This window comes from Neolamprologus multifasciatus, chromosome 1, assembly GCF_963576455.1.
Source record: "Neolamprologus multifasciatus chromosome 1, fNeoMul1.2, whole genome shotgun sequence".
Classification (NCBI taxonomy): Eukaryota; Metazoa; Chordata; class Actinopteri; order Cichliformes; family Cichlidae; genus Neolamprologus; species Neolamprologus multifasciatus.
Window position 1 is genome coordinate 14927100 of NC_140439.1, and position 10226 is coordinate 14937325.

Below are 10226 nucleotides of genomic sequence, written 5' to 3' on the forward strand. Positions count from 1 at the left end.
TGTTAGGTTGTTTACCGCAAACACACGACCGTGAGGAAAACAGAATAATGAACAGCTATGTATTAAACATACTTTCACTTGATGCTTATATTTTGTCATTGTTTATTCCCACAGTGTTTTGGGCACAGTGTGAACCCATAGCTGGCTTCTCTTTCATTTTCCCAGTTATTTTGTTATTGTGCGTTGTTTTTCTCATTCTTCCAGAGCTTGAAAATAATAATGCATTTGATTGTACCTTTAATTGAGTTGTCCTCACATGTGCTTTTATGAATGTATGTATGTGCGTCTGAAAATATGTGGGTGTGTGTCAGTGTCTGCAGAGAATCTGGAAAAGAGCCTCAGGCAGATGGAGAGGCAGCTGCTGCAGCTGGAGAGAGACCTGGAGACTTTCTCCTCCTCCGATGACCCCAACGACATGTTTCTTACCAAAATGGCTATATCCTTTACACGTGTATGCATAGGCTCATCTCTCTGGGCCATCATGCAGTGAGTTACAGTAATGACCTCTTTACAAAGACAGAATATCACTGAATGTGAATTTTATATCTTTACAGTAAGTCACAGTGGTGCTGTGTAGGCTGGTTATGGAGCAGGTTTCAGGTTTAATTAACAAGTTAAATCTAACATCAGGAAAAATGGGAACGACTTCTCAGATCTTTAACATGTGGCGTGTCTTATTAAATGATGTGACCTGTGTGAAACATGGTAAAAAAAAATTTAGGCACAACTTTACCTACTTTCAGTGGGTACAAAGATGTGGACAAGTCTTTTATAAATAACTTTATTTATTGCTTCTATGTACATCTGCAAATGACGCATCGACAACTATCACGTGCTTTAGAGTGAAATGGCAGATGTGGTCACTATACGGACAGAGGTATTAGGCTATTTACATATTATACGTACAGCAGTTATTATGACTGTATATAAATCTAGTTTGCAGTCTAAATTCATATAAATTTGACCCACACTTTCTGGGAAGGCTTTCTATGGAAGTCATTGCCTGGTTATTCAGAGTAGCACTGGTTAGAGGCGGATGTTGAAACTCATCTGACCACTCCTTTATGAACCTTACTTTGTGCATCGTGGCATAGTCACCCTGGAAAATAAAAGGGCCTTTTCCAAACTGCTCCCACAAGGTTGGATGCACAGAATTGTCCCAAATGTCTTAATAAGATAACTGTTAAGATTTCCCTTCACTGGATATATAGCTATCCTATTTAAAAGGTCTGTGATATGTTTTATGGTGACCCATGATGAAGACCACAAGCCAAAAACCTTTGGTCATGGAGTAAATTTGTTCTTTATACTACAAGTATTTATACACATATACTTTTGGCATCACACATGATGCAAGGAATGGGGTGAAATGGAGGCAAATGATCCCCTCAGCCAAAAGGAGGAGGGAAAAAAAGGTAATAATACGCTTTTAAGTAGAAAGGGAGAGAAGAATATACAGTCCTCCCACCCGTCCTCTCTTGGTTTCCAGTGATGTGCACAAGTGATGAGTGGCATCCCATTCTGCATTCAAGTTTTGTACCAGTACCCCTCTTAGCTGCTTTTGAAGTGTACTTAAGACTGAGGCTATCTTCAAAATCAAGAGAGAAGCTGAATTATGTTGCGTTTGACTTTCTGTCTTTTGTTTTCAGTGTCCCTCACTCAATTTTTTTGAAGCCACAAATGTGTAATTTCTTTTTACCATTTGTCTGCCCACGTGGGAAATTGAAGTCCATTGCTGACATTGGTCTACATTTTTTTTGACAGCAGTGTAAATGATTCATTGTCTTCTGAGGTAGTTCTAGAGGATCAGGTTGACAGGTATGTCTCAGGCCAGGTGAGTAAGTATGTGTTCAATAATACACCTTGCACCCAGCCTCCTTCATGTAGTTTTGATCAATAGCCTAGGGGTTGGGGCACTGATGGCTTGTGCTGTAGTAGTTAGCAAAGAACTTGAGTGCAACACAGTAAGGTTCACTGAGAATGGATCTGACAGCTCTGTGTTTTTTCTACTTTGCTTTTCAATTCCTGATGTCTTAGCACTGATTAAAAACTATGAAAACTCTGAACTCTTTTTTGGTAAAAATGGAAAAACTGGAGGTAAAGTGTAATGTAGACGAATAACACGGGTTATTGATGAGGCGTCTGGTGTCAAAATAAGAGCCCAGACGCACAGTACAGTGGTCCCTTGCTATAACACAGTTCACCTTTCGCAGCCTCGCTGTTTCGCAGATTTTTTGTGTGCAATTTTGCATGCTGTTTTTTGTTTGTTTGGTTTTTTTGACAGCTCATTGAGTTCTGCATCCTGATCGAATGTAGACCATTGTCAGTCAATGTCTTCCATGCCATGTCTCCTGTACAGTACAGACTGCATCAAGCTTGTCAACTTGATCACTAGCAGTATGACTCTAAAGTAAGTTTTTAAATTTTTTCCCCAACAAACACAATGTCAACAAAACTTTTTGCACCACCGAAGGCACCTGTAGTACCAACCAAAAGGCAGAGGAAGATGCTAACCATCGCACAGAAAGTTGGACTTCTGGACATGCTAAAGGACGGTAGAAGTTACCGTATTTAGGTAAATCTGGTATGCCATAAGGCATACCAGATTATAAGGCGCAATAAGCAAAACAAAACAGTCAGATAAGTCAAACTTTACTCAACTCATTCTTCTTGCGTCCTCCACTTCCGTACCATTGATTCATTAATGTTGAATTCTCTCGCAGCTGCTCTATTCCCATGTTCTGGACCTGGAAACAGGGTTTGATCTTTGGTTTCGTTCTATAATACTGGACTTATTTTTCTATGAAGGTTTGAACTTTGAGAGAGTTTAAACAAGAGAGAAAAGTGTGAAAATGTTCATGCCTCTCTGAGAAAAGTGTATAAAGTGTGTAGTGAGGAGGGTTTTATGGCCTTAAAACATCTATAATAATTGTAAAAAATTAAGCTGGCTACTTATTTTTAGAACCTAACTCCTGCAATAAACGAGGGACCACTGTAAACCAAAAATGTTAACTAGATGAATGTTACACAATTATTTATTTATTTATTTATTTATTTTACATTATCATGTGAGAGTAACAAACATTAGCTACTGCTTGGAAATGAACTCTGAGCATTGCAAGGTGAAATATTGACTGGTCGTTAAAGTTACTGCCACATTGTGGCTAACAAAATCCAAAATAGAACTCCAATTTAAATTTTTTATGCTACGCTGTATGTAAGGCCTTCCTTTCAGCCATGATGGCACTTTTCTAGATCTGCAAGCAGCAAATTCCATAGGGACTAATGCACTTCCATACCATCAGACTTTTGGAATGAGCTGATAACAAGTGGGATGATCCCTCTCCTCTCTAGTCCAGAGTGTACATGTTTACTAAACTTTCAAATTCCAATTTGTCTGACCACAGAATAGTTTTCCACTTTTCCTCAGTCCATTTTATGAGTTTTGCCCCAGAGAAGACTGTGGCTGCTTCTTTGAATGTTAGAACCTTTACTGAACTTATGGATGGCACAATGAATGATGTTCACAGACTGATTTCTGAAAGTGTTCCTGAGCTGCACTAATTTGACAGAATCGTGCTTGTTTTTAATGCAGTGCTGACAGAGGGCCCAAAGATCACAGGAATCCAGTATTGCTTATCTACCTTGTCCCTTTTGTAGAGAAATTTCTCCGGATTCTTAGAATCTAGTGAATTTTTTGATATTATGTATTGTAGATGATGTAGGTGATGAGGCACCTCCACAATTATTTTCCTTCTTATTCAGAAAGCAATTGCTTTAGTAATTTGGCTTAAGGTTTTTAACCAACATTAGTAAGCAGTTTTATAATGAAGCTTTTTAATTACATTTACACTTCCATCCGTCCTGCATCCCTTAACTGCTTATGTTAAGAAGACTTGTATTTCAAATTAACCAAAACTGATTACAGTAGATTCACAGGCATACAGGAGATAAAATTTCTAAAAGTACTTTTGACAAGCAAATATTTATATTTATTTATTATTTAAAAAGTTTTATTGCTTATCCCGAAGAAGCCTTTTGAAAAATGAACCAGTCATGTTAGCACTGCAGATCAGCAAATTCTACGGTAACCAGCTAAACACGAGAATCTCAGGGTGTCACATTGGTGACATTGAAAATCCCATTTTCACTTCATGTACCACTCGAGTATACATTTACTGTGTGATTGGTCTAGTGTTACACTTCTAAATGTGAGCTAAGCTTGTAAAGGTGGTAGATTAGAAAATGAGAGAAACAGAAGGAGAATGGTCAAATGAAGACAGGCAGAATGAAAAGTGATGGGATGGGAGAGATGGGTGCTTTTGAGAATGAGCTGCAGTGGACCATTGCTTTCTCTGGAATTGGGAAGAAGTCAGGAGAGTGGGAACACGATGAGCAGAGATATTTCACACCCCACGATACTTATCAACCACAGCTCTCAGCTATTTTTCTTTTTCTTTTTCTCTTGCTTTCCGTCAGTTGCTCAGACTTTCCTCATGCCTCTTTCCCCCAGCCCCTGGCTTGGAAAGATATTACTGACAAGTCAATCTGGGAGGAGTGCCTATTGAACAGCATTTACCCAGCTGTGAATAGGTAGTCCCATCCCCAGCCAGATTCAACTGAGGCCAAACCTCAAATAGGTCCATCAATTGAGCTATAATGAAGGGGCACAATAGGAGCCAGAGAGGCTGTCCACACACTTGTGCGATACCACACACACATGCACATGGCACACTTGCTTCTGAGACAACAGTGTTATAGTCATTAGCAGGACAGATGTCTAGGGACATAAGAAGAAATTATTCATACAGTTTAAAACAGATTAAATCATTTTTTAATCTCACATTCTATTTTGTCATACAACAAAAGACTTGAATTTCACTTGACAAGGTCATCATGTACGATTATAGACAGCGAGGATTATGATTTATGGAATATGGAAAGGGAATAAAACTGTAGCATAAATATATTTTGAACAGCCAATTCACGGTTACTAAATTTTTGCATTGAGTGAATAGTGAGTTTGTGTGTGTGTGGTGACAGCACTGTATGCCCTGCTGGTGGGCTTGATGCGTTTTAGTACTTTGACTCCCCCCCCCCCCCCCCCCCCCAACACCTCTCCAGCACATGTTGACACAACCATTACCCATTTGTCCTCATCCACATGAGCGTAGCAAAGCTGTCCTGCGCTTCAGATAGGAGGACCTTGTATTGCTCTTTCATCTTAAAGTCAAGTCAGACTTGTATTTGCAGTATTTGCTAGGTCAGACTGTTGAAGACATAACCATTTTGTGTAAAGCCCAACTCTTGCACTCTTCAAGCATTTTAGAGTGCAAAGACTTGTTGCCTTAAAAATCCTAAGAAGAGTAATATTGTGCTTGCTGGAGCATTTGGAAGTGAGCCAGAGCCAAGAGCAGAGTTAAATGCAAACACATCTATTTAACTGTGTTTACACTAACTTGGAAACTTTTTCAGTAAGCACTAATCTCATTAGTTAGGCTTTGAAAAAACTGGTGGGCAGGGTTAACGTTAAAGTAGAATGAACTTTAAGTGCAGCAAAAATGGAGTAGTGTAAAATGCACACACTTTGACCTGACTGAGAGCTCTTAATGCCAACGTTGGTTTATCGGCATTTTATTTCCAACTTAATTTCTTTGCAACAACAAGAGGGAATGGCTCTCACTTTTGCTGTCAAGTTGGAGATGCTCTCATCAGCCTTTAATGGATACTTGTTGTGAAATGTAACAATGACCTTGACCACAACCCTCACAGCTTCAGCAAAGTTGCACAGGAGCAGTATGACAAGCTGGTGATCATGCACGGCAACATGGAGACGCTGTATCAGAACCTGCTTGAGTACTTTGCTATTGATCCTAAGAAGACTTCTGTGGAGGAGCTGTTCACTGATCTCAGCAACTTCCGTTCAATGTTCACTGTGAGTACATGGTGCAATCCTTCATTTTATATAAATTTTTTTAATATCTTGTGTGGAGTTGGAGACATTTGCATATTGAATAATGTTTTGACTTTTCATTAAACCTGTCCTGCTATTAAATCCACACAGGGATTAGACAATATTTGTGTTACAGGAACTTATATATGTCTTAATGAGAAATGAATGACTCAGCCTGTCTCATATTAAGATGTGCTTTTTTTTGAATGGATTTATTTACCATTTAGTAAAATGTTACATTAAGAGAAATACTGCAGTGCTACTTCATATCAGCTGGTGTTTTTAATGCTGTTTAAGAGTCTTTCATTTATGGGTGCATTTTCATTTTGTCTCTTGTTAACATATTTTAAGAAATGACAGAATTGCTAATACTAAAACTGTGATAGATAAAAAAATAGCCCTCACCATAAAGCTACTGATGATGTTGCACTCATTAGTTGTCCAACATCCATGAAGTTAAAGCCCAAAGCTTTGGCAGCTTATTCTAGATGTGTTGTTTTGAATTTGGTGGTCAAGGTTGCATTTACCCCCCCCCCCCCCCCCCCCCAAAAAAAAAAAAAAAAAAAATGCAAGCAAAAAGGCAAACCACAAAATAAGTAAAAGAGTTGCCAGAATTTTATTTCGGGTTTGAGAGGGGGGAAAAAACCTTGAAAATGGGGGTTATTATTTATTTATTTATTCACTGCCTGTTTTATTATAGAACTTCTACTTTGTTCTGTGTCCTGTGGTAAAATACAAAGCAGAACAGTGCCAGTCCTGTGTAGTCCAGTCCCACCCGGACATTTATGTCATCCCTGAGCACCGTGCCCTTATCAGTCTGGTGCTACTGTGAGCTCTGGAGCTGCAGAGACCCACTGTGTTTAATCAGCAGGATTAGTGGCACAAGCCACTGGGCGCGACAGATAATAGTAGCTAATTAGCCTACTAAAGTTATTGCCCTGCCCCTAACTTAACATCTACCACACACACAAATGGATTTCATGCCTTTTTGCTTTTTTTTTCCCTCCCTCCCTGCATAGTGATTACTTATGCTTTCGTTTTTTCTTGTAGCCTGCTACTTTTTGTTGTTTTCCATTTATGCACTCTTCAGGCAGAGTGGCCGTGGGGTTTTATCAGTATCCTTCCTAGATCAGAATTGACAGAAACGTTAATGAAGCTTCAGCTGCAGTACAAATGCAGCTGCTTTCTTATGGATAATTTTTTGGAAGGAAGGTACGTCAAGATGTGTAGCAACAGAAACTGAAATAACAATATATCCCTGCACATATGATGCAATTACTGTAGGATATGTGAACAGCACAAAATTTTTGTTGCTCTGGCTGTTGAGCTTGGCTTGTACTGTCATTTTTTTCACCCACTTGTCATTTTGCATTTCTATAGCGACGGGGTGTGTGACTGCTGCCCGACCAGCACCTTTGCTATAAAAGAGAATGGGTGTCAGAGCACAAGGGTGCCAGTGTTGCAGTGTATGTGAAAGACTCTTTGGCCCTTCAGAGAGCCCAAATTTTTTCCCAGCTGCCCTGTTTATTTTTATTGATGCTATTGATCCCAGGACTAACGTGTGCTGTTATCCTTGGCGCATTTAAATAACTAGAGTTGCCAGAACTGAGGCTATATGATGTAGATCTATTCTGTGCATTACTATTGCCTAGTAATAAAAACAGATTTTAACATTTTGTGTTCTTAAAGGTAAATTGTAGCTGAAATCCCTTTTATTTGAAGCCTATGGTTCAGTTTTGAGTTTTGCAGTAGCTTTTATGTTCTGACCAAACATAACAGTTAATGATGCTGCCAGTGAAAGGCGAACAAGCCAAGTATTATAAAGGCTAGCATTATATGGTCAAAACTCCCAAGAAAGCTATTTATCCCCCTGCGATAGGTCAGGGCGTTAGCAGCTTACACTCTCAGCAATTCGTTGAAATGGTCACATCACGGAGACACATCTTAGGAAAAGCCAAGGCTAGGTCAACGAACGTAGGCATACAGTAAATCTAAGCATTGTAACCTCTCGGTCAGATCTGTGTCAGCATTTACCCTGCCGTGCCGAGGCCCATGCTAATAGGTGCGTGCTGTCTCTAGACCACTGCCTGGGGCAAACTGAGCCTTGAACTGTGTGTATCTTGTTGGCAGAATGTGTGTGCATGTTTGTTTGTACGCATATGTCATTCTGCATTGGCATTTTTTTTTATAGGAAAAGCTGCTTAGTTATTTCACACACAAAGATGTGCACACACAATTGTGCACACACATGCAGCATGCCCAGTCACCCGTAAGAAGGAGACACAGGGCGAGGCCGCACATCTGACAGGAATCCAATTGAGCGTGTCTAATGGCGGACATCCAGGAGAGAAGGAGGGCGAAGCAGACCAGTGATGAAGGAGAGCAGTAGACAATTTTACAGAGCTGGTTCTCCTGCTCTTTATTCCTCTACATCACTAGGTCTCTCGCTATTACAGTAACATATATATATATATTCTTTAATCAAAAGATCTCTGAAAGTCTGTGTTACCTCAGTTCATATTACAATGTTACATTTCAGCACGGAGATAATTTTTAATTTTACATTTAAAAACAAATAAAAATTGTCTTTCTTGTGCTTGAAGTTAACATTTTATTCCATTCAGCTGATGTCCCCACTGACATTTTAATTCTTATTTTCCTAATTGCCTCTGCGATTTAGTAAGACAGCATAGCTTCTTCATGCTGGCTGTAATCATAACAATTTTTGTTTTAATAAGGGTGTTTTTGCTGTAATAATCTTTAGCTGCTCATTTCTGTTTTGTTTGTGAAGTTTAAAAGCCATCTTTTTTTATATATATAACAGACCCACTTATAGTATTGACTTATTACTGACTCATCATTGTTTTCTTGAATGGTTGGTAGCTTTGAAAGTTCTCGATTTAAATAAGAGGTTTTTTACGCTTCTACATCCTTCCTCAGTGGATCTGCATAATCATATCATTGTAATCCCCTGCCACTTTTCATAATGAACAGGGGCAGAAAAGAGTATTTGTACTTTTATACATTCCTTAAAGAAATGAATGTCTCCCATCATCCTCAGCTGTAGTTTGTGCCTTTTAATAATTGGCAAAGGTTAGCCAGTTAACACATAAAAGAAACCAAACTGTGCATGTTTAAAATATACCTCTAAACATCTTAATATGATAACATGGATCACCCAACATTTATTGTTTCATTCAGAGTCCCACTATACCAAAGTACAATTTTACATCAAGGCACAACCATCTTTGCAAGCTCCTTTGACTACAATGACCTGGATGACTGAGAACCTTCACAGACAACCATGGATGTAGACTATTATTTAAAGGGGGGAAAATGTCTGTACTGGAATTTGCACTTATCATTATTCAGTTGCCATTTATGCCTGTAGATAGATAGATAGATAGATATAGATACAGTGGGGCAAAAAAGTATTTAGTCAGCCACCGATTGTGCAAGTTCCCCCACTTAAAATGATGACAGAGGTCAGTAATTTGCACCAGAGGTACACTTCAACTGTGAGAGACAGAATGTGAAAGAAAAATCCATGAATTCACATGGTAGGATTTGTAAAGAATTTATTCGTAAATCAGGGTGGAAAATAAGTATTTGGTCACCTCAAACAAGGAAAATCCCTGGCTCTTCTGTCCCCCACTCGTTACCTGTATGAATGGCACCTGTTTGACCTCATCATCTGTATAAAAGACACCTGTCCACAGCCTCAACCAGTCAGACTCCAAACTCCGCCATGGCCAAGACCAAAGAGCTTTCGAAGGACACCAGGAAAAGAATTGTAGACCTGCACCAGACTGGGAAGAGTGAATCTACAATAGGCAAGCAGCTTGGTGTGAAAAAATCAACTGTGGGAGCAATCATCAGAAAATGGAAGACATACAAGACCACTGATAATCTCCCTCGATCTGGGGCTCCACGCAAGATCTCATCCCGTGGGGTCAAAATGATCATGAGAACGGTGAGCAAAGATCCCAGAACCACACGGGGGGACCTGGTGAATGACCTGCAGAGAGCTGGGACCAAAGTAACAAAGGTCACCATCAGTAACACACTACAACGGCAGGGAATCAAATCCCGCAGTGCCAGACGTGTTCTGCTGCTGAAGCCAGTGCATGTCCAGGCCCGTCTGAAGTTTGCCAGAGAGCACATGGATGATACAGCAGAGGATTGGGAGAATGTCATGTGGTCAGATGAAACCAAAGTAGAACTTTTTGGTATAAACTCAACTCGTCGTGTTTGGAGGAAGAAGAATACTGAG

At 39.6% G+C, this 10226-nt stretch overlaps 1 protein-coding gene across 5 annotated transcripts in view; it reads left to right on the forward strand.

Moving 5' to 3' along the window:
- Positions 1 to 10226, forward strand: part of LOC146525489 (protein diaphanous homolog 3-like) — a 174694-nt gene that overhangs the window by 76781 nt on the left and 87687 nt on the right. For all 5 annotated transcript variants that reach the window (XM_085176358.1, XM_085176439.1, XM_085176521.1 and 2 more), the window contains 2 exons: positions 312 to 436; positions 5771 to 5935. In XM_085176358.1, coding sequence (XP_085032484.1) covers positions 312 to 436; positions 5771 to 5935 — 290 coding nt within the window. The remainder of the gene's footprint in view (positions 1 to 311; positions 437 to 5770; positions 5936 to 10226) is intronic.